The sequence below is a fragment of the Aulonocara stuartgranti genome, assembly GCF_965226115.1.
Source record: "Aulonocara stuartgranti genome assembly, chromosome: 20".
Classification (NCBI taxonomy): domain Eukaryota; kingdom Metazoa; phylum Chordata; class Actinopteri; order Cichliformes; family Cichlidae; genus Aulonocara; species Aulonocara stuartgranti.
Genome location: NC_138956.1, coordinates 12,500,700 through 12,525,656, shown reverse-complemented (window position 1 = coordinate 12,525,656; position 24,957 = coordinate 12,500,700). Strand labels below are relative to the sequence as shown.

The window sequence follows — 24,957 nt, the reverse complement described above, 5'->3', positions numbered from 1 at the left end:
CGTTCCTGTTAGCACTTTCAAAATAAAGCATCTCTGAACTGAACTGACATATTTGTATTCATTAAGTGTATAGTACAATACATCCTATTTTACATTTATGTTCTATTTATTAGATTGTAATATCTATGAATTATAACACACGCAGTATGTAGTATATTAACCTATTGCAATATTAAATTTAGTAAGCTTTAGTAAACACTCTTCTCTTTGTCCCTACAGCTCTTTGTCCTCACCGAGGAGGTGACAACGATTACACAGTCAGCTATACAGCACAACACTTCCATCTGCCGTTTGTTGTTGGACCACCATCTGTAAATAGGAAACAGCCTCCATAAGAAATATTTCTAACCAAATTAGAAATATGACTACATTTAAAGTCAAATACAAAATATGTTGGTTATCAAGTAGTCTTTTGATATTTTTAATGGCATGTTAAATTTTACATTGTCAAGAGCTACATAGGACAGATTAAGATTGAACAGGAATTTCTTTTTGCACACAAGAGATTTGTGGATATTTTATTCTAACTGTATTTACCTAAGCCTATTTTCACTAAACACATCATAAACACATTTATGTATCAAGTTTGCCACAGAAGATGATGGATATCCTTCATATCAAGTATATATAAAAATATATTCGTTATTTTAAAAAATGCTGCACAAGGCATTAAAAACAATGCGTTAACGTAAGGTTTATGAGTAGACTGCAAGTACCTTAAATGCATCATTATGTTTACTGACCGTCTATTGGTTCGTAGCACTACAACTCTTGTCCAATCACGGCACAAAGAGGGAGTAGCGTGCGCGCTCCACCTTGTTTCGATCACGTGATACGAGCTTACGAAGATGGTGGAAGTTTCTTCTTCCTTGAAGTGAAACCCCCAACAGAAACCCAAACATCCTGGTGAGCGAAGGCTGGGTGGACACTTTAGATACAGCGCGTTAGTTTTACAGCTCCTCGCTCGGACTCCGGTAAGTAATGGGAGCCAATAACTGGAGTTCTCATCGGTGATATTAGCTTTTTCCACAGCCGTTGGACTTTGGGATTTCCAGCCAGCCATGATGATGACACAAGCTAGCAGGCTAGTAATTAGCCTGGGCTGGCATGGCACCAGGCTGTCAATTCTGGTGGCCAGCTGACATTCAACACGTACTCAGCAACTCTAGTTAAAAAGCCACAGCGGCGAACATAACTAAAAGTGGTCAACTTCATGGCTTTTGACTTTGGCAACCAGGACATACTGTACTTCTTTCTCCGGCTAACCGAATTAGCGTTAGCTTGTTATCAATTCCTAGTTGGATTAAATTATGTAATCTTACGAACGTTTCTTAGCTTAGCATCCAAGACACGGAATGTGGAGGTACATTGAGTAGTTTCTTCTCAGCTATGTGCTGTCATTTGCGAAGGAAGGTGCGCCACACTCAATCTGATATTTTAGTAGTTCGATTAAATCTTTACGCTTAGACGTCATGGAGTCATTTCTCAGTACGCTATTGAGGAATGTTGAAGTGATTTGGTAGGAATTTATATTATTATAAATGGGTTTGTGTCAGTGAAGCAGTGAAAAGAAGTGTTATTAAAGGTATACGGAAGCTTGTTGACTCTTCGGGAAACTGACTGCACCTGTCAAACGTCACTGCTCCCAAGTGCCCTCCATTAGCAAGCTGTCCTGACCGCATAGTTTTCTCTTTTGACATAATTGCTTTGTAAACATAATGTAAGAATGACGTTTACGTTATTTTGTGCCCTCAGTCGCAATTGTTCTCAACAGTCTCCGATTTTTACTTATAATGACGGTTTTTGAGTATTGTTTGCTTGAATCGTAATATTAGAAAACCCATTTGTCCCTTTTATCTGACAAAGATTTCGTGTTCGTCATTGCGACGGTATGTTGTTTTGATGTGCTGCATTGTTTTGCCCTCTTAGTCATGATGTAAACAGCGTGTCCATGTGATTTAACAAGGTGTTAGCAACCTTGACAATAGAAGTTCAGCATATAGTAATGAAAAGCTCCTCTTATGCGGTTTTGGTCATACTGTTCAAAATAGTTGGTTCACCTGCAACACCACAGCACTAACAGGCAATAGTTGAATCAGTCTGAGTTCAGATTAGTTTCAAGAAACCCCAGATGCACTTTGTGAAATAGTGGGAGATGTTGCTTAGCTGAAAACACAAAAATCCAGTTTAGTATCCAGGAAATACACTCATCCATGATACACATTCAGCCTACTTGCAAGGATGCAAAGTCAGCAATTATAATGAATTATTGACTGAGACCCGTAGCCAACGTGAAAGTTTACCCGGGAGCTCCTCACTGTCTCCTGCTCTGCTGTGTGCGTAGACTGTTGGATGAGCTAGAGCTGAGGACCCTGCATTATTCAGTGCCACACTGAAGTAACCACAATCAAGAAAAGATCACAGGGCCTGCTTCAGAGCTTTCGGAGTTCATATACTGTTGACATGCTTATAAGCAAACAGTATAACTGGCCCTGGCAACCTTATCCTCAGAACCAATTATTGCTGTTGTCGGTGTATTTTTGGCATGAGCTTTATGTAATTGCTCTCATGTATTATATAAATGAAATTGTGATCTTAAAGTGAAGACTGGTGACAAAGATCACAAGTTTTTTTGTAAGACCCATAAGATTTTCTTTTACAGCCACCTTACAGGTTTCACAGCCTGCAGCCCTGGCCTTTGCCTCCTTTTGTGGTCTTTTATTACCTTCCATGATGACGCAGCATTTAGGAGATTTTTACTGTTGCTTGAACTGATATTCTTTTTATTTTGAGTTTACCGTCAGTCTGTTCCCTTGTTGCGGACGTTTAACAGGTCATTATACTGTTTAGTGTTGTTAAGGATGGGATCCTGAAAGGAAATACAATTTTTTTTTTTTAATGTAGACTTTCTACTATTCAAAATGACTCTCCAGGTGATGAGATTATTTAGGTAGAAGTCTTTGTACAAAGGAAAAAATATGTATGCATGTTGCTGATGTCTTAAGTAGGGTGTCCGTTGAGCTAAGCTAAGCTAACTTGTTTGCACAGATTTGGCGAGAATAGTGATTTGGCGTATTTTCTTGTTTATCTTAGACTTTGAAGATTATTGGGTAAAGGCTGCTTGCTTCAAGCCAAACCCAGTGAAAGCATTTGCACAGGAATATAGGAAGAAATATGCATTAGAGGTAATTTGGAGCCCACAGTTATGATACTTTTGTGTCAGCTATGGAAGATGTACGAGCTTGATGTGCTTTATGCATCTTGCAAGGTTCTTATAGTGACTGACTGTTATAGCTTTGACTGCTGAACTGCAGCTGATTAAATTGACTAATTGATTAATTCAGTTTTAGTTGCAACAAATGTAGTCTCAGTGCACTTTACAGACAGGTGTTGGAGCGAGTTTTCCATTAATCAAATAGTTAGTGGTTTGTTTCCCAGCTTTGCCACCAAATGTCTGTGACTGTGTATGAATGAAAGTCATTGTGTACTATTTTAATCTCAGATGTTGTACATTTTAAGAGTATTTCAGTAAGAAATATAGTTGCAGTATAACTCCTGTAGTTAATGAAAATTTGCTCAAAGCTCTGATATTTTTCTATTTTACTGTACAGTGTAGATTTGCAGAGATAATTTGTGAAATATAAATATTTTTAATGTAGTGTTTCATATTTTTTTAACCTATTAATAGTCAGAAATCAGTTCAGCTCACAATGTAAGCTAAATATATTTGAGCTAAATGATCTCACCAGTATGGTGCACATCTGCAACTTACAGATGAGATCATTTAGTCATATCTGTATGAGTTCTGCATGATTGTCACCAACCTAATGATGTGTTGTCTACAGGCCTTTATACCAGCCCTATGTCATGGCCAGTGGAGCCACCAAGTCGGGCACTTCCAATGGATACCCTATTAGGGCACAGCTACAAATCGTTGGTGAGTCTTCGGTCTTCATCAAGAAGTGAAGACCGACACACAGAGGTTAAAATAAAAGTCAGGTTGACTTATTTTATTTCTGAGCATTCAGATAGCTGCTTAAGTTTTTCAGATGTTCTCATTAGTAAAAATCTGTGCTTCTTGCTATTACTGCATATTTTTTACTACCAGTTAAAAAAACAAAATTTGTATGTTTGCTCATTCACAAAGAAAGGAACAGTCTCTAATTGTTATGGTAATAATAGAGTGAGAGAATACCAACCACAAAATCCAGAACAAACTGATTTGCATGTCATAGAGTGAAATAAGAATTTCATCCCCTACAACCACACCACAATTCTGGCTCCCACTAATTACAATCAGTCATTCAATTATATTTATTATATTCCTGATCTCAACTCATATTGTGTATGAAGCGCACCTCTCCACAGAATCAATTTCTTCCATTCCAACATAGCCGTCACCACGGGCAAGACCAAAGAGCTACCCAAGACGTCAGCTGGGTCGTAGACATGCACATGGGTCCGTGGATCAGTCTTCCATCATGACAATGTCTCAAAACATACTGTCAAGCAGCACATTAAGGTCACATAGTGTTCTAACCAGTCTCCAGACCTGAATCCTGTAGAAAAATCTGTGAAGGGAAAGAAACCTCAAGCTGCCAAGCGGCAGCCTAGAAACCTAAAGGGTTTAGAGTTTTAGCGTTTGGGACTTTGTTTCTCTTCATTAAAATGACTGTCCATTTCTTTGTAAGTAAACTTGTAAATTCAGCAGGGGATCAAATAATTGTTCCCCCACTGCCTTCATACTAGTATTTTGTTCCTAAATTAAAGTTGTAAACAATTTATTTGTTTTGTTTTGGACTCCAACATCTGACTGCTCATTTACTATATGTATTCTTCCTGTTTAGTGCTATCAGCAAAACTGAAAGAAAACAAGAAAAACTGGTTTGGTCCCAGTCCCTATGTGGAAGTGACAGTCGACGGCCAGTCCAAGAAAACAGAGAAATGTACCAACACTCACAGCCCCAAATGGAAGCAGCCGCTCACTGTGTGAGTCAGTCTTGCCAGGATTACTAGACTCTTATATTAATTCATATCATAGATACTCCTATGCCATACTTCTATTTTATTACCCATAAAAGGTATTTAACTCGAGCCAAACCTGTCTAAATAAAACCTGTATTTAAATTGCAAATGTTTGAATTTATGAGAAAGGATACAGAATGAATTCTAATGTTTAAATGTGCCCATAAAACATCTAATAGCCCACTTACTCAGATGCCATAGACTGTTTATTGTCATAAATGTTACTACTTATATTTTCAGGAAACCAAACCAACTGTGTATTTACCAAATCCTCAATTTTGTTCATCTGGATGTAGCGTTTTCAGAGGGAGAAACGAAACAACTAGAGAGCAGAGTAGAGTAATTGCATCATTCACAGTTTAAAAAGATAGATCTGTATTTATCTTATGTTGCGACAGACCCTTTTCAGTCCTCTTCTTGCAAACAGGAGGTTTGAACAGTAGGTTAATACAGCTGTGAGATGACCATATTAAGGATATCCCCTGTTTTTGACATCATACAACATCTAAAACCCTAATTTTTAACTCACCAGAACTACTTGTACAAATGCTGATTATGCCTCATTATTTGAAACTTTGCCCATGTTTGTATAAATATCCATATGAAAATCGGCAAAAGCATAAAGGGCACCCTTTAAAGATTCTCTAAGCATCTTTATGGAGTGAGAAATATTCAACTATGTTGAAGGAAAACAAAAGTTTTGGCACTAATAAAATGATAGTAGTTTATATTTGTAGCTTATAAAATATGCATATCAAAAAGAGAGCATATAGTAAATAATACCTGTGCTCCTCGGTGAGAAGAGCATCTTTCCATTGTTCAAACATTTTTACAGCCCATTTAATGGCTATAATCCCTAGAGACTGCATTAAGTGATTAATAAAAACAGTGTGGTAATTTGGGTTTTGGCTCAAAGGAAGAAGTGTACCATGCACGATTACTGCTGACTGCACTATGCGGTAAGACAAATCATCATTTCCCCAGCAAACTGTCAGTTTCTCTCATGAGAATATAAAAATAGAATTTCACTGAAACTGTGCAATTGTTTTTCGTGCATACGCTCTTGGGCTCGGTTTTCATAGAGTTTCCAGTTTAAAGAGAAGTTTAAAGACCTGTGTGTTTGGAATTGGCTTCCATTAGCAGTTACAGTCCCACACAGTTGGGTGAGTGTCCTGTGCATTTACAGGACTCCTGTTTCCAAGAATGCACTTCACATTTAGTGCACTCACACCACTTCACTTCCTGCAGTAAAAATATTCACACATTTAGCACCCCCTTAATTTTAGCCTATCTAATGTCTCCTTCTATGCAAAGTGGCCTTCTTATTATAGAACCCTCCTACAGTTTCTTTTAGACCAACGGGGGAAGCGTTATTATATAACAAGTGTTTACTATGGGGTGTAACCGGACCCAGTCCACACATCCACTGTCTCTTTTCCTGGTGACTGTTAAACAACTGTCGTAGTGACGGTCATGGACACTCACTGTCCCTGAATAGCTTTTGAACTTTATTGTCTGTGGTTCGCTTTCAGGACAACACAAAGATTTTTGCTGCTCATACAGACAAAGTGGTGTTCACTGTTTAGCTTGGTAAAACAGTTGTCAAATAGATTGCAGTGCTGGGAATTCCTGAGAGTAATTGGTTGTTATTTCCTATATTTGTAATTATTGATGCTTGTAGAACTTATCATTGGGAATTGTACTTAACACAAATGTTAGATTGGAGCTGTAAAAGGTTTTAAGACTCACACAAAATGGTATTCACTTGACATTGGCTAGCTAAGGACTTGTGATTGAGAAGTGGAATAAGAACTGCTTACAGATTTATTCATTTAGACAATGGAAAGTCTATAAAAACACTATCAGCACATATTAATCTGTCAACCTGGTTGTTGAAATGGTGTACACGGCCATGAAGAACTTTCCTATGTTAGCTTTTCAATCGAAAAAAGCATGTTTGTTTTTTTTCTTTCTCTTTTTAGTTTGTTTTTTAAACTTTCAAAAGTAACTGTTTCTAAATATATTGGTTTTCACAGGATCGTAACTCCATTCAGCAAACTAGTGTTTCGTGTGTGGAGCCACCAGACCCTGAAGTCAGATCTGTTGCTAGGGATGGCCACGCTGGATCTTAGTGAAACACTCAAATCTAATGACATGAAAAGTGAGTATATATGACACAAAGGGAAAAAAAGGTTCCTACATACAAGCGGTGCGTTCTGCCTTAAAGGTAGAGTAAGGAGTCTAGTCATTTGGGTGGGGTCAGAGTAGAGCTCCTGTACTTCCACACTACAAGGAGCCAGCTGAGGTGGTTCAGGCATCTGACTAAGATGCCTCCTAGGTGAGCTGTGTGGGGACATGTCCAATTGAAAGGAAACAGCTGGGAGATTATGCTTCTTGGCTCTCTGAGGAATACCTCAACTTACCCCTAGAAGAGCTGCAGGATGAAACATGTTAGCTTGGTAAAAACAGTGTCTTGTCACTCTGAGCCTTGCCTCAGAGTTGACATATATGATTATAAAGATATATAATTTAGTAAAATTTTTGCGAAGGGATCAAATATAGAGAATAAATTTTGCAAGCATCTGATGACAAAAAAAAGGGAAACCCTCAACCCTTTAAATGATGTTTATCACATACAGCCGTTTGCCAGTGATGAAGCAAGATGTACTCAAAAGTACCACAGAAAATGTAAATTAAGTCCCTGTTTTACAAATTCTTGTGCCTTGACAAAGAAGTTTGATACACAGGTCAGACAGCTGTGATAGGCTCCAGCACATAATAATATGCAGCGGAAAATCAATGAATTGACTGATCCAGCAAATAAGATCCTGGATACAAGCCGTAGAAATGCGCTTTGGCTAACCCAAGTAACACAACAGTTGCACATAGAACAAAGGAGATTGCTAAATATAAGAAATTATATGTGTAGACAATTAGACAGTAATGGTTAACTAGTAATTTTCTACTGCAAAAGTAAACTGCTGCAAGTATAAACCACATCACTTCCTGCCCACCAAAGTTTTGTCAGATAATTTCCTGCTGTCTGTGTGAGTTGATGCAGGTTTACATGGTTTCACTGCAGCACACGTACATACAGAAAGAATTTCAGAGCGCTTACAGATGTGGTTTATCTGACTTACACCCAGTAAAACAATCAGTAGAGTATTCCATTTATAATCTTTGTCATCTGCTTGTATGCTGGAAGATTTTTGGTCTGTTTATCTTTTTGTTTTTCCCTCATAAAGACCAGTTCACTGTGCGGTCATTTTTTAATTTTTTTATATGCATGGACCCTGTCCAGCAGAGCAGAGCTAATGACAGGGAGCTCTGGGAGCAAATCAAATGTCAAGAGCTGACTTTGATATCAGAGCAGGGAAACACATGCTGATTGCCATAACTTTGTAATTTAAATATTCAAGATTTCATGTTTGAAATCATTTGTCATGTTTGTTTTTTGTGTTTTGGTGTTGTTTTCCACCTCAAAAATGAACCTTTTCATTATTGTACTAGGTACAATATTTAGCCATAACAGAAGCAGGAAAACAGTCTTTTAAGTAATCTTTCTCATTTAATTAAAAAATGTATTACAATATATAATTACATCTCCTGGCGGTGAGCAGGGTAAACTGCTTCTGTCACTGTGCTATCAATAAATGGTTATAACAGTACTTTTATATTTCTTTTTGTTAGTATCCAGTATGTGATCTCAGGAGGCTTACGGGGGGCAAAAAGTACTTCTTTTTCTACTATGAATGTTGTGTAAAATACTACTGTGTATTGTTGGTTAGAATTTTTTTAAGGGACATTATACCACTGACTGAAGTAAAGTTTGGTGGCATCATTAATGGCAAGGTTTGTATTTCAGATGCCATAGTAGCACTGACCATCGTGTGTTTCTTGTATGTAGTTTCTGAGGTGGTGCAGACCTTACAACTGTGTGCAGACAGGGACGAGTCAGACGTGGTGGGGGACCTGTCTGTCTGCCTTGACGGCATGACTGTTGATCCTGATATGTTCGCAAAAGCAGAAGCCGACCATCACAGTGAGTCACGGAAGAGCACAAAGAGGAACTTACATTGGAAGCATGTGAAGTTTTTCATTTTATGTTGTCATTTTTTTGTTTTATTTTACAGGACCTTTGTTTTTTTGTTTTGTTTTTTTACAACTTTTTTTTTTTTTTTTTTTAAAGTGAAAAAGGGGACTGAAGATATTTTGACATGTTTTTTTTTTTCAGAAGTTCAACTTTTCATCCATATCAGCAGTACTAATAGCAGAGTTCTTAATTATTTGACTGGTTATGTTACATTCTAACAGAATCTCTCATTTTGACTCTTTTCTCTTGCATGCTTTTATTTCAGGTACATCAAATGGGGAGTCGCAGCCAAATGGTGATCATTCCATAAGGTACAGTACATCTTCCTGTCTTTAGGCAAGTTCTACCAGTGTCACATTTCTGGTTTCTTCTTTTTTTTTTCTGCTTTGTTTATCAGTATCCACCCACCCTCCTCCACAGGCACAGTCGAGACAGCTCTCCGGCTGTGGACAGCATAGAGCACAAGTCCTCTCCTAGTGGCCGTAGATCAGTAAACAGCACAGGGTCTCCATCGGTATCTTCAACAGGGCTGAGGCCTGTTCGACCACCTAGGCCATCTAGACCTCCGCCTCCAACCCCACGCAGACCCAACTCTTCACCAGGTAAGAGATTTAATGAGTGAAAACTGCTCTAATCTGTCAAGACACTGAAACTATGAACTAAAGGAAAACAAAGAAGAAGAGACACTCTTTTTCTATACCCACTCTCTACCATCATTCCAGTGTCAAATATTTAACCCAGAGGTAGATCTGGAATTGAGCCAAAGCACAACTTGCTCTTGATATGTTTGTACAACCGGTTTCCTTAAATATGAGCTTTCTTCATGCACAACAACACAGAGATGCACAATAAGATCATTTCTAGCTAAATCCTCTCGCACATGCGCCTTAATGATCTCTTATAATCATATTAATTCCACAGTTTTGTTCTTGCACTCCAAAATGGGGCCGATTCACACAATTCATGATTGGCAGCTCAAAATGAACTTTATTTAACTTACAGTGTTCCTTGTTTCAACTATGCAGTTCATTCGCTGTCTGAAACGAGGCATTTTAAGTTAAGTTTCTTCTAATTGGCTGGCCCTCACCAGTACAAAAAGATTTGAACAAAAATGCTCATAGTTAGATCCATGTCCCTAAGGTGAATATTTTAAGGAAATGGTGACATCACACAGTAGTGACATTCAAGAGCAGACAAAACTGTCTTAAAATTTGTTTAGAGCAGTGTGAAGCCTGTTGAAGCCTGTTGAAGCCTTGTTCATATGCTCTGGCCGTGTTTAAAGTGAGGATCCACCATTTTCTTTCTTCAGCATCTTCCAGCAATGACTCTGCTGCAGCAGACTGCAGCGACGGCCAGTCAGGTTCTGATACCCCAGTGCGAGCGCCGGCCTCGGGTCCCTCATCAGTCCCAGACTCAAGTCCATCATGGGGCTCTGACAGGAACTCCACAGTGGCCTCCGGTTCTGGAGCTGCAGCAACCAGGCAGCCGACCAGCACCATCACCCCTGCTGTCACTCCCAGAGTCCCCGCAGTCAGCACAGGACCCTTGCCTCCTGGGTTGGTGCTCATTTTCTAATTCTTGCAGAAGAACTGAGAGAGGTTTTCTGTACAGTCATAAGTCATGAATGTGAAAGAATGGAAATGATTATCTAATCTCCAAAGCCATGCTAAGCAATAATAGTGCCCAAGCCAAACTACTAATTGCTAAAGCGGCTGACTGCGCTGTAGTATAAATAGACCAAGAAAAGGAAGCTTCATCCAGAGAAAAAATGCTTAACTACTGAGGAAAAAATAAAGAAAAGGGGCTGTTGCTTAGCCGTAAATTAATGTTTTCTAAAACAGAACAGAAATACCTGAACAAGGCAAGGTCAGATGAGCATTTATATTCCATTCATCAATCTAATGACACGTTAGATGACGGAGCATGCTGAATATTGTAACGATAAAAAAAATCAAACGAATATGCAAACATGAGTGATAAATGTGAGAGCAGTTTTTAGCATAGCAGAATCTTCTTACTGAAAAGACAAGGTGACATGCTACTTGTTTGTCTGTTGAGAGCAGATATGCCTAAACAGTGAATGACTTTATCTCACATTTTATATATTAAACATGGTTGTGACAATCGTGGTCTTTTTTTGGTCTGGCTTCATCCAGCCTGTAATTCTGTAAACATCCCTTTCTGAGCTCTGTGCTCCTATGACATCATTGTGACCTTCACTGGCTGTTAGCTGTTTTTCTACTAGGATGACTCATGTAGAAAATGCTAGAAATTATAAATCTGTACCTAATCTGCTAGAGTAGTGTCTTGCACCATTAAGAAAAGTGGCCTGAACTTTATCATTGTTCCTTTTTCTAGATGGGAGCAGAGAGTGGATCAGAACGGCAGGCTTTATTATGTTGATCACGTGGAGAAGAAAACAACGTGGGAACGGCCTGAACCACTGCCCCATGGGTAAACAAAAAAAACCCTCTATCACTTAGATTTTTCTTAGAAAGTCATCTCTAGTGTTATTGGACTGTTATAATAGTAGATACTGGTTATATTATTGTTGTTCACTTCGTCCAGTGATATATTTGTCATGTCCTTTAGCCTGGAAAAAGTGTATGGTTTTTCTGTCATTAAAGCATTTATTCCCCCCCTTTACACCTTCAGCTGGGAGCGTCGTGTTGACCAAATGGGGCGGGTCTACTTTGTTGATCACATGACACGTACCACCACATGGCAACGCCCCACTGTGGAGTCAGTGCGCAATTATGAACAATGGCAGCACCAGCGAAGCCAGCTGCAGGGCGCCATGCAGCAATTCAACCAGAGATTTATATTTGGGGTGAGACATCCTCTTTATCATGTGATGCATTGTGTTGACTTGGATGGTAATAAGCTGGAATATAGTGACTATAGGTGTGTCTCATCTGTGAATTTACAGTCTTGTAATACAAATACTAAATGCAAAGAAAAGCGCCTGGACTTCTTTAAGTTGCTTGAAGACGTTTCACCTCTCATCCGAGAAGCTTCTTCAGTTCTAAGGTCAAACTGTGAGGAGTTCCAGATTTAAACCTAGTGGGAGTATCCCACCAAAGAGGGACAAAAGGACCCCCTGATGATCCTCTAATCGCCTGAGCCAAGGTGTGAAAATGGGTGTGGGTCCCAATCAGCCAGGGTTTCGGGTGAGCTCATTGTGAAACCTGGCCCCACCTTATCATGCGAATTCCTGGCCCAGGATCTACATCCTGGGCCATCTGACCTCAGGAATTTGACCTTAGAACTGAAGAAGCTTCTCGGATGAGAGGTGAAACGTCTTCAAGCAACTTAAAGAAGTCCAGGCGCTTTTCTTTGCAAGCTCCTTTGACTACAATGACCTGGATTACTGAGAACCTTCACAGACACAAATACTAAATGATTAGGAAATCGGATTTTGATTGAAGATCGATTGAAGGATGCAAGTTGAGAAAAAAAGCTAGATATCTTTCTTTTCTTGAAGCATTTTATACAAAATATATACATAAGTACTGTGCTGGATATAGCTTATAGTTTACTTTATGTTGCCATATTTCTGTGACATTGCTATTAATGGAAAAAGGTGGCTCACTGCTTTTGAGATGTTACTTTGGCCCTGTAGTTACAGGCCTCTTGCTCTAATATAGAATAGAATAGCCCTTTATTGTCATTGTACATGTACAACGAAATTGTGGGTGCTCCACGCCACCTGTGTCAGAATAAAATACAAATAGTAGACAGCAGGAATAAGCGGGGTGTGGGGGGAAAACACAAAAAGATGCACAGTAGTTGGGATCGCTGTGCCACTGCATATGTCCTTACACGCCACTATCTTAAAAACATGCCAAGCTTGTTATGTCATACATACAAGTGAAGACGCTTCATTAACGATCATCTTCTGCTGTGTAGGCCCAAGACCAGGCCACAGCCACTCAAAATAAGGAGTATGATCCTCTTGGGCCTCTACCACAGGGATGGGGTAAGGTCATAATGACTTTCTAATTTAAATACAAAAGTTTCTGTCACTGTTAACTACAATTGTTGCTAAGAGACATCCACACAGGAAGCCATTTGCTTGTTGTGCAATGCTTTGTTGCTGATAGTGTTTTACCAGCGGACATTCAAGGTTCCAGTTGCTGAGATGAACTCTATGTCAATCAGTGTCCTACACTCTCATTGGAAGTGGCTTAAATCGCATATTGTTCCCATATTTTCTGTCACATTTGGATTTTTCATTGTTTTAGCATTTGAACATCAGTTTTCAACATTTATTGTGACTGCCTTCTGGAACCTGTTGGATTATATTCGATGTCTACATTGGGGACTTTTTTTCTAGCAGTAGCCTGGTAGCTGCTGAGCTGCCAGCCCTGATATAAAGTGTTATATCATGATAGCCACAGCAGGATTTATTTTTATTACTTAATATAACCCCTTTAAATTAAGCTATCTTTATATTTGATTAAGGTAGAGATGTTTGTAGCATGAAAAAGACACTCGTCCCTAATTTCTCAATAATAATAAAGTTAAATAATTCAAAGGTAGCTATGCTTAATTGTGGCTTTTGCATTAATCTATTATAATGTAAAGTAAAGATTGAGTTAGGGTAGGGCAATATAATGTCTCACTTTGTGTGCTTGCAGAGAAGAGAACAGACTCCAATGGCAGAGTTTATTTTGTGCATCACCCTACACGGTCAACACAGTGGGAGGATCCAAGAACACAGGGGTTAGTGTGTGTTTGCATATTCCACTGTTTTTGTTATCAGATAAACATAAAACTTGTATATCTGTAGTGTGTTTTTTTTCATAACCTTTACTGAGAACATTAAACAGGAAAAGGTCTAATATTGTTTTTCAGTTTGCTGAATGAGAAGCCCCTTCCTGAAGGCTGGGAGATGCGCTTCACTGTAGACGGTATTCCTTATTTTGTCGACCACACCAGGAGAACCACCACCTACATCGACCCCCGCACTGGAAAATCCTCACTGTATGTTATTCCAATGCATTCTTTTCCATTCTCCCAATTTTAAGGCTTCAGAAAGATATAGAAGACACAGTCACATTGGCTAACTAAAAGACGTACATTCTTTTCAAAAATAGTTTTATTGCTAATTACTGCCATAATGATACTTTGTAACAGAAGCAACAAACACGTTTATATCTCAAACCATCTTGTGTTCTTCTAAACATAATCATCATTCTTTTAAAAGACATTCTGAGTATTTTGGAAACAAGGTTTTATCTTAATAGTCTGGTTTGACCGAAGCAGGTACTAAAGAAACACAACAACAAAAAGCTGTGCTGCTATATGAATTTGTTTCTAAAAGAACTTATTGGTTTGTCTTTGGGATTTAGTTTTTCCTTTTAGTGGCCCCTTTTTAACTATCATTTGTTAGTGACATGTGATCTGGATTCACTGTGCAGCCAGAATGTCACTGACACAGTCTTTTCAACAGTTCTGCGTGCCACAGATAAGTAAGCAAGTGCGTTTGAGTTTCCAGCCAGAGAATACAAAAGACTGGTTTAATGTTATGCAGAAAGTCATTCTGGTGTGCTGATAAGCTGTTACTGAAACAAAGGCAGGTACTTGAAGACCTTTTTTGTTTGTTGTTGTTTTTTGTTTTGCTTTTTTTTGGGGGGGGGGGGGGGGATCAACATAAATAGTTTAATTTCACAGTTGATCTAGCATCTCACAAGGTAGCTTTGATATACCTGATAGTTATGTTTCAGCTGATTTTCAGTCATATGTGTCACTGTCCTAAGAATCCCTCTCTAATTTTAGAAGTCGTGATGCATTAGCCTGATATGACTAATGGGTCACCTAGTCTCCTACAGCATTCTCAGTCCTGATAGTTACTGAGTTGAGGCTTGGGTCTGGTTTTTTCTCTCAGGTGGAAAAACCAGTTTGGGTGGAAGGTGATGAGAATGTGGTTATGTAAACTAAGATGAACAGTGGCGAAATTCACGTTTATAACCTTCTCATGTACGTTTTTGTAAGTGGATCGCTTTTTTAAAATATATTTTGCAAGGACATTTATGTGGGCGTTCATGGGAGTGGAAGCGAGTGTGAGATCGAAATATCTGAAAGTAATATTTAAGGTATTAACGGATTAAATGAAACTCTGGTTTTTCCTTCTTTTTTGTCACAGTGAAAATGGACCCCAGATCACCTATGTTCGAGACTTCAAAGCCAAAGTACAGTACTTCAGATTCTGGTGCCAGGTGGGTGTCGCTACAGGAAAGGAGAGTTGTTGTCTTTAGAATAAAAATCTGCAGATTCCTGGCATTACACCATATCCACTGACACTATGTGGAAAATGGAGTATTTCATATCTTTCTAATGGATCTCTCAAATTGCATGATGAAACAAAGTAGAGATGAATTCCGTTTAGTCAGTCATAAATTTATTCACGGTGACTGATGACCTTAGGTTCATTTCAACTCAATTTGTTGTTATCAAGTCTGAACTCCCACAGTCTTCGATGGATAACAAAAAATCCCAAGTCATCATAAACAGGGGAGTGCACTGTTTTTGCTTTATTTAGTGTGCATGTGTAATATTTGTGTGCGTACCATGTTAAATTAAAAAAAAAACGTAATCCTTCCTTTAAGGCGAACCAGTGAGTCTTCACTGCAAAATTAACTGTTGCTGGCATTTTTCTTTTCTCCAGCAACTGGCGATGCCTCAACACGTCAAGATCAACGTATCCAGAAAAACCCTGTTTGAGGACTCCTTCCAGCAGGTACAGCAACCACCTTGAGCCACACTGTTCATTGTATTTATTAATGCATAATAATGACAAAAGTGCAGGGCATAAAGTAAGCAGACTGTAAAATTCCTAATTATGATACTGGGGTATTTTGTTTTAGAATAATAGTGATTTCACAGGTGGTATATCAGTCTGTTGTCTTTGTTGTAGATAATGAGCTTAAATGCTCAAGATCTGCGAAGGAGGCTGTGGATCATCTTCCCTGGAGAAGAAGGGCTTGACTATGGCGGTGTTTCCAGGTTAGTTATGAGAAGTCTCAGAATTCATAGCATAGAACTATTATTGGGCTGCTGCTGTCATTTTTATTTATGTATTTGCTGGATTTCTCATCCCACACTCACTCCTGCCTTGTCTTCTCCTCACTCACAGGGAGTGGTTCTTCCTGCTGTCCCATGAGGTTTTGAACCCGATGTATTGCCTGTTTGAATATGCTGGTAAAGATAACTACTGTCTTCAGATCAACCCAGCCTCCTACATCAACCCTGACCACCTCAAGTATTTCAAGTTCATAGGACGCTTTATTGCCATGGTTAGTCACTTTCTCATATGCTGGTTTTAAAGCTGTAATGGCAAGTAAGATATTGTAAGAGTCACTGTAGCATTATTTATAACAGTAAGGTGTTTCTCTTTGGCTCTCAGCGAAGGCGGTCGCACTTTTCTCCTCTCCCTTATCTTCCCTGCTTAGCTCCTCATGTCCTTGTCTTGTCTCGTGTTTTTTTTTGTTTTTTTTTTGTAATACTTTCCCTGGAACACACTCTCACAGTCTGTTTCTAAAACCTAAAGAGAATTATGGATTTGATCAACTGGTCTCTGAATGCTATTGACACCCTTTTCTCAACGAGAAGTCTGGGCTTGGGAGAGCCCGAGTGCCCTGGAGGGACTTTCCCTGCCGGATACACAATGGACGGGTGGCAGACATGGAGGATCGTGTGCCTGGCGGGACTGTCGATCGAGGACGCTGAAGATATCTACCTATTCGGAACCATGATAACAGGGTTCTTGCTGATCGGAGCTGGCTTGGCCCTGGCTTATCGGAGAATTAAGAAAGCGGAACTGGCTGTTCAAACCCCCCCCAAGGCTGCCCGCTGGGATTGAAACGATGGGACGAGGTGCGGCTTCTCAGGTAGGGCTCACTGAATGCAGCATGGTTAAGAGCTTGGAGGCGCTAACGGCTGCAGTGAAGGCTCAGAATAACACCTCTGAGCGTATATTGGATTACATCAGGGAAGAATCCACTCGGAACAACACCTCTGGGCGGAAGCTGGATTACATCGCGGATCAGTTGGCTGCGGTCATGAGGTCTCAGAATCTGCTCTGTGAGCAAAAAACTGAAAAGACCACAGAATTGAAGGTAAATAACATCATGGAGAAACTCGCAGCTATCCAACGGGAGATTGAGAGACCAGTGTCGGTGTCGGAGTGTTAAAACAGCTTGAAATTCTCATGAGTTGTTTGTAAAAGAAAAATCACCATTATAATAATGCGGCTACCCCTTCGGCGCCAGCTGTGGGCTCAAGGCCGGAACCGAACAAAAACTCCCTGATAACGACTGTTGAGTCTGTTCCTTCCCATTCCATGCAAGGCCACCTGGGTTGGCTGGTAGACTGTTTTCTTAGCCTGGCAGGGCAAAGGACACTGTCTCAGCTGAACTATGGACACGCACACACATACACTTACACTGATAAGCACACACTCATCCCCCTCCATTTCCAAACGCCTTCGATGCTTGTTTCCTGCGGGGGAACACGTCAGGTCTGTGTGACGCGCTGGGATGGTAGCGCTGTGCAGGGCGGCTGCTGTGTTCGCTTCGGATTACTCCTCACCCCCACCCAATCCTGTGGCTTGTCATGTCCTTCACAATGTTGTGCTGTGGACATTTTTGTGTTTTTTGTGCAGAGGAGTTTTTTTGTTTCCTGTTCTCATGCTGTCCTACCATGGAAGCACAGCATGAGTAGAGGTCTCTTTTTCCTCTTGTACTTTCCCATTGTACTGTACATTTCAGTGTTTTTCAGTAACGCTACCGATCTCAGACTTGTATCCCCATGTAATGTCTGTGTTGTGTGTGTATGGTCGGGGGGGGGGGGTCCCATTTCACTGCAGGGCAACCTGCATGTGGCGAATAAAGCTTTGATTGATTGTGTGTAATAATGATGAACATGCATTTCCCCCTCAGGCTCTTTTCCATGGCAAGTTCATCGACACTGGTTTCTCACTGCCATTTTACAAGCGCATCCTCAACAAGCCGCTGACCCTCCACGACCTGGAGTCCATTGATCCAGAGTTCTACAACTCCCTCATGTGGATCAAGTGAGTTCACAAAACTGCTGTGTGTGTAAAGCGGTTTGAGAGACGATGCATTCTTAATTATTCTCATTCTAAATGAACTTGTTGACATTTCTTATTACAAAGTTACTAATACATTAGATTGTTTATGTCTTTGTATTGGTGTGTATCACCCTATACATCTCAGGTTTTATTTATGACGAGAAGAGTAACAGTGTGCTGCTCGTGTTTATTTGTGTGGAGAAATGACACATCACTGCACTTTGTTACACTAACTCATTAATGAAAGAAGAACTGTCCCCCAAACGGCAGGGGCTGTAATAAAACTTTGATGTTTTATGATTTTTTTTTTTTTTTATTACAACATGCTGACGTCAGCCTGCTGACAACGAGCTGATACCTGACCTTTGACCTGTGACCTTGAAGCACATACAGTCTAAAATGGTTTATTTTCTATCTTTTTCACCCACATGATTGGGGCAGAATTGGCTGAAATCTTTTGCTTTTATAAGCTGTAAAAACGTGAGATTTTTAAGATGTATTCATGCAGCGTGTGATTTCTTTTGCGAAACATTATGGGTCCATCTTGACGTTGTAGGGTCTCATATTGGGGGGGAGTAACCATATGTCAACTTGGGCGCTAAAAATGAAGGTCAACCCAGTTGCTCACATCCCCAGAGACCCTGTTATTGGGAAGTTTGAAGAAAAGAAATTGTGGGTAAAATAAAGCTTTTACTGCTTTTCACATTTTGTGGGGCCTTGACTTTGATCCGATAATTTTTTATTTTATTTATTTATTTATCCATCCATCCATCCATTCGCTTCCGCTTATCCTTTTTCAGGGTCGCGGGGGGCGCTGAAGCCAATCCCAGCTGTCATAGGGCGAGAGGCGGGGTACACCCTGGACAGGTCGCCAGTCTGTCGCAGGGCCAACATACAGGGACAGACAACCATTCGCACTCACTTTCATTCGCACATTCACACCTAGTGACAATTTGGGTTATCCAATTAACCTATCCCCACTAAGTGCATGTCTTTGGACGGTGGGAGGAAGCCGGAGTACCCGGAGGGAACCCACGCAAACACGGGGAGAACATGCAAACTCCACACAGAAAGACCCCGGCCTGATGTTGGAATTGAACTCAGGACCTTCTTGCTGTGCGGCAACAGTGCTAACCACCGTGCCTTTATTTATTTATTTCCAAAAATTAAATAGACTCAAGCTGTCATGGGTTTTTTACCATCACATAATATCTTGAAAACTGTGGATGCTACACTGCTGACAAACAAAACAAATTAAGCCGATTACATATTTCCTGTCTTTGTGGGGACAGCCAATTGAAATGATGCCTCAAAACCCCCTCAAGATGAGTACTGAGCTCAGTCATTTGGGATTGCAAAGTCTAGTCCTATTAAGTAATCTAACCTACAAAGAACTGGAGAAAAAAATCAGTGAAGTCTTATCTAAAAAGCTTGAGAAGAAAAGTGGCTAGACTTGAGTGTTTTTTGAGTACGTTTCACATCTCATCCGAGAAGCTTATTCAGTTCTGGAAGTTTTATATTAACTGGCTACAGATGACATAAATATTTTTATGCCATCATTAATTGTCAACAGAACCCCAGCACAATGATCAAAACCTCCATTAACATCCTGCGGTTAGCCAAACATATCATGTGATTTTTAGTCCTTTTTAGTCACATGAATAACTGTGACTAGTAACTCAAAACTGAATTTACATTTTTACAAAATAATTGATTCCATGTTCTTCAGTCACTTTTAATTACCTTCTAATGCTAATCTAATCTAATTCAAGCTTAACATTTCCTGGGGAAACCATGAAGAAAATGTTCTTAAAATTGGGCCTTGAGTAGCTCTAAATCCCCTTAGGCAACATTTTAGCTGGATGAGCGGAGGAAGAAATGTCGTCAGCAGCATTAATAGGTCACTGAAACGTGTTAGTCTTTAACCCTTGGTCAGGTTTTCAAATCATTCTTGGCTGCAGCAAATTTCCTGTGGTGTTAGACTCTCAGAGCTTTAAGTGTAGAATGTGTCATGATAACGGAATAACATGACACGGATGAAAACTTGTTGTAACAGTAATGCTGCAGGGACCTTGTTGCTCTTTAGGGATAACAACATTGAGGAGTGCGGGCTGGAGATGTTCTTCTCTGTTGACAAGGAGATCCTGGGGGAGATCTCCACCCATGAGCTGAAGCCAGGAGGAGGTGACATCCAAGTCACAGAAGAGAACAAGGAGGAGTACATCAGGTGGATTTCAGGGTTTTCCATTTAGTTGTTAATTCAGATCATTGTCTATTATTATTATTATTATTATTATTATTATTATGTCAATTCAATATAAGGCTCATATGACATGTTTATTAAGATAAGAGGTTTTTTTAGGTTTTAAGGTTGGGCTTGTGTTTGCCTGTGCAGGCTGGTGGCAGAGTGGCGCCTGTCCAGAGGAGTAGAAGAGCAGACACAGGCTTTCTTTGAAGGCTTCAATGAGGTCCTCCCTCAGCAGTACCTGCAGTACTTTGATGCAAAAGAGTTGGAGGTATGCTTAAAGACAAATACTCAAGAATGGAGTGGGCGGTATACTTTTTGTCTTAATGAAAATGTATTCCATCCCAGGTCATGCTGTGTGGTATGCAGGAGATTGACCTGGTAGACTGGCAAAGAAACACCATCTACAGACACTATGCTCGCAGCAGTAAACAGATCGTCTGGTTCTGGCAGGTCAGTGTGAAGCCGAAGGAGTGACTCATTAAACTGAAGTTTATAATAATATGATAATATGGTCTTTAATCTTTCTTGTTTTTTGTTTGTTTTTTCTCCTGCAGCTGGTGAAGGAGATGGACAATGAGAAGAGGATGAGACTGCTGCAGTTCGTCACTGGTACCTGTCGCCTGCCAGTCGGAGGCTTCAATGACCTCATGGGTAAATATTGCAGGGATGACCATTTGAAGTGCCAAATGATTCTACATGCAGCATGACGCCAAAGGATAACCTACAAAGTTTTGTTGGTGGTTTATTTCAGTTGTATGTTTGTTCTCATTGTTAAGATTTAAGCCATTTGTAGCCTTTAGTGTGTTAGGTAGGAAACTGTCAAATTATTGCAATTTGTTTTGAAAGTTCACCTTTTCTGTAAGGATCAAACTTAACAGTGAGTTGTGCTTCACCTCGTAGGAAGCAACGGTGCTCAAAAGTTCTGCATTGAGAAGGTGGGAAAAGAAAACTGGCTTCCCAGAAGTCACACATGGTGAGTTCATACAGAGGACTAAAGAAACTACTGGGTGCGGATGGATGATAATGGGCATACACCTCACACCCCACCTCATGTAAAAGAACAGAACTGTTTTGAGTTGCAGAAGTGTTGAAATAACTATGGAGACAGTACAGTTTTCCAATTGGGCCTGGATATTATGAATGCAGATTTACAACCTACTTCAGAGTTGTTTCAACTGTCCTTAAACTTCTTTAGTTTTCATCCAAGCACACAGCTCCACACTGACATAGACTCACTTCAGAATCAAGCTAGGTTTGTTGTGGTAGCACCAGAATCAGCTTTTCAAGCTAAAATACATTTTTTAATGTTCATTTTCCAGCTTCAACAGACTGGATTTGCCACCCTACAAGAGCTACGAGCAGCTGAAAGAGAAGCTGATGTTTGCCATTGAGGAAACGGAAGGCTTTGGACAGGAGTAAAGAAAACCAGGAGGAGCTGGGTGCAGGAGTCTGGAGGAATGAAAAAATCCCACCAGTGTTCAAATCAGGGAGCCTCTTTAGAATAGGCAGGAGTTTTTGGGAGTTTGTGCTCATGCATGCACTCACATGTGTAGTACTTCTATGGGAGCATATGCTAGACTGTTGTCTGCATGTTGTTGGGTTTTGGGCACGGGCCCTGCACACTGCAGTCTCAGCAGGCCTCTGCACGCCCGACAGCTTGGAGAAATTTTTGTATCGTTTCAAACCAAAACACGGACGCTGCTCCCATCTCTCAGAATGTGCACCGCTCTATGCCCGGTGAACTCGTCCTCTGTGACATCTGTTTAACAAGACTACAGGTTTTTTGTTTTGTGCTTTCGACTCATATGATCATGTCAGGTAAGAAGGAGGGGTTAAACTGAAAACATCTTGACCTGACGGAGCACAAGAAGAGATTGAGAGGGTCTGCTTTTTCTTCTAAAACTGACGTGAGAGTCACCAAAAATCATTTTTAAATTCTGTTGTTTTAGAATCGAACTCACACTTTGATCTGCATGTTAATTATAACAAGACCCTTTTTTTTTCTCAAAAGTAGTGCTTCAAACCTTTACTAACAGACAATCCTGGTGCTTCAGAGAGATTTGGCCACATGCCTAATTTGCGTTCCTGCTTCTTTAGTATTTGATCTGGGAATCGATTCGATGATTGTGAAAAGTGTTGTAACCTCCATTGTCTTTAGTGGTGGGAAGAGTGGAAGAGAACTTAGAGGCCCTAGTTTTATAGGGCCAGAGTTTGCACGCTGTGATGTGTGATGGGGGACACTGTGGATTAGAGTATCCTGGGGGAGTCTTTTAAGTTATTCATCTTAGTATCAGCTTTAAAATGTTTTCCAGCTTTCTCCTTTTATTTCACGGGATAGTCTTGATTAAAAATTAAATAAATTAACATCCTGAGGAAATCCTTTTTAGTAATTAATGAATCGAGATTTGTTTTGATGCTATTTAAAGTTAAAAGTTTGAAAACAAGACACCAAAATCAAGTCAAACCAAATCAACTTTTAAATGATAATGGATATTTTGAATGCTCACTTAACAGCTTGAAAATAAGCAGTTTGTAGCTTTTTGTACACGTGTAGCATTTGAATTGGATCGAGCGCTTTGCCTTAGTTGAACTTTTACAAACCCTACAGCGAGAGACAAAATGAAAGAGACAAAGCGTTTTGGAATTGAAAAAGGTTGAATTCTGTCTTCCCTTTTCCACTTAGAGGAACATTTTACCTCTAAATGCTTTTAGCAGAGAAAGCAGTTTGTAATTCTATAGTTTGTGGATTTGGGTAATTCTAAGAAAAACAGAATTTTAAAGCTGTGCGAGGCATTGTACTGCTTCAAGGAAAAAAAATAAAAGTCATGAATTCCTGGGAAGAAAAAGTCTGAGATTAAAGTGGTAAATTTATAAGAGGGGGAGGGGTGAGCCCGGACTTCAAATTCAGACCCGAGACGACACCACCTGCTGGTTCGTGCCTGCAGTGTATCACAGCTGACAATTATGGTCACAAAATGACCTTCTCATTATAAACATCTGCACTTTGAAGATACTCGCCCATGATTCAGGCCTGTTCAAATGAAAATAACATACAGACCGAGATGCTGTGATAGTTGTTATCACAGACCAGCACTCTGTAATGTGACCACTTCTTACCAAAACTTTTTTTTCTCCTAAAATAACCACTTTAATCTCAGACGGGATCTTGATTTTTATTTTTATTTTTTTTAAAATCCTGCATTATTTTTAATGTCATGATTTTAAGCTTTTTGTTTTGTTTTTTGTTTTTTTTTCTTTGAAAATGATAAGTCTTCCATAGCTTCGTATTCTTAATTTTTTTTACCTTACCTAGAATGCATTACGAAAGTGAAAAGGTGTGTTTGTGTGTGAGAGAGATTCTTGCTTCACCTTCTAGGTTATGTATCATGGAACAGCTGACTTGGGCTGATTGTTGTATTAAAATGTGAATGCACAAAGAAACCTCCTGATGCTTTGCCAAGGTGGTATCCAGAGTTTTGTGTGTGTGTGTGTGCGCGCTGAGGTTGGTGTAGTTTGGCATCAATCATATGAAATTTAGAGCAGCAGGTAGTGTGGGTTCTCATTTTTAGAGCGCTCCTTTGAATGATTCAGGTTACACACTTGAAAGACTGTTGGGGTCACTGATGGGGGCATTGGATTCAGGCGGTGTTAGTCTAATAAAGCACGGCACTTTCTTTCCCAACACCCCCAGCTTGTGCGAGTTCCATTCTGCTTTGTCTGTACCCCTGGACTCACCGTTTCCACGTGCATGGTGAGATCATCTGTCATTAGCCTTCAGGTAGCCTTATTTCCACCCTCGGGCTTCAGGCATGCTTTGTTAGCAGCTTGAAGCCGGCAGAGATGATCCACCGCAGGTTGCTTTATGCTAAAGTGAATACTCTGGACTGCACCAGATTGAGCTTGGGGGGGGGGGGGTGTCACGTGGCCTGTTTTTAAATAGTCAAGTGTGACCTCGGCTAGGACAACAACTACTGAGACAATGCTAGCATAAAAACTGATGAATGTATCAAGATGGAAAGTTGGTCTAGTTGCCTATTTACAGCTTTGCCTCAGATTGTTTTCCCTGATGCAGGATGACGTTTTGATCTTGTTCTGGGTCGATCGCATATTAAAATCTTGGGAACATAGTTGAATAGATATGTAAATATTAACTGCTTCTTTTTTTCTTTTTTGGGTTTTTTTTTTTTTTTGGTTTTAATTTTTTTTGTCTAGAAGCCTCCATATCCAAATAAACCACTGTCACTCCCCTGTACATGAAGTTGTAAATGGTGTCAATAACAAAGTTTCTTTTTTAAAAGAGAGGTTTTAAAAAGAGGTTTATGTTAACACTATTTTCTTTTCCCTGTTTAATTTCTGATGTATATGAACGATGTGTAATATAGATAATGCCACCTTAATAAATTAACTCAGAAATGTGTGTGTGCCTTTACTGGGATGCAGTTGGTAAAAAAGACATTTTGTATCATCTTGTTTATCACTTTGATTTACTTAGTCTTG

The 24,957-nt window shown here is 39.8% G+C and overlaps 1 protein-coding gene across 2 annotated transcripts; it reads left to right on the top strand.

Moving 5' to 3' along the window:
* The first annotated feature begins 827 nt into the window (after window positions 1-827).
* On the top strand, window positions 828-24,877 carry itchb (itchy E3 ubiquitin protein ligase b). Of its 2 annotated transcripts, none has more exons than XM_082519162.1 (24): window positions 828-974; window positions 3,846-3,937; window positions 4,848-4,989; window positions 7,062-7,186; window positions 8,933-9,067; window positions 9,384-9,429; window positions 9,539-9,720; window positions 10,428-10,674; window positions 11,477-11,572; window positions 11,774-11,948; window positions 13,028-13,097; window positions 13,759-13,843; window positions 13,976-14,104; window positions 15,267-15,339; window positions 15,789-15,860; window positions 16,038-16,126; window positions 16,257-16,416; window positions 18,061-18,194; window positions 20,299-20,439; window positions 20,608-20,728; window positions 20,806-20,910; window positions 21,015-21,111; window positions 21,361-21,433; window positions 21,780-24,877. In XM_082519162.1, exons 2-24 carry the CDS (start codon window positions 3,868-3,870, stop codon window positions 21,877-21,879), a joined length of 2,667 nt encoding a protein of 888 aa, XP_082375288.1. In that variant the 5' UTR covers window positions 828-974; window positions 3,846-3,867; the 3' UTR covers window positions 21,880-24,877. The 2 variants fall into 2 exon arrangements, with proteins under 2 accessions (XP_082375288.1, XP_082375289.1); XM_082519163.1 differs by having other exon boundaries at window positions 856-906.
* Window positions 24,878-24,957: the final 80 nt, after the last annotated feature.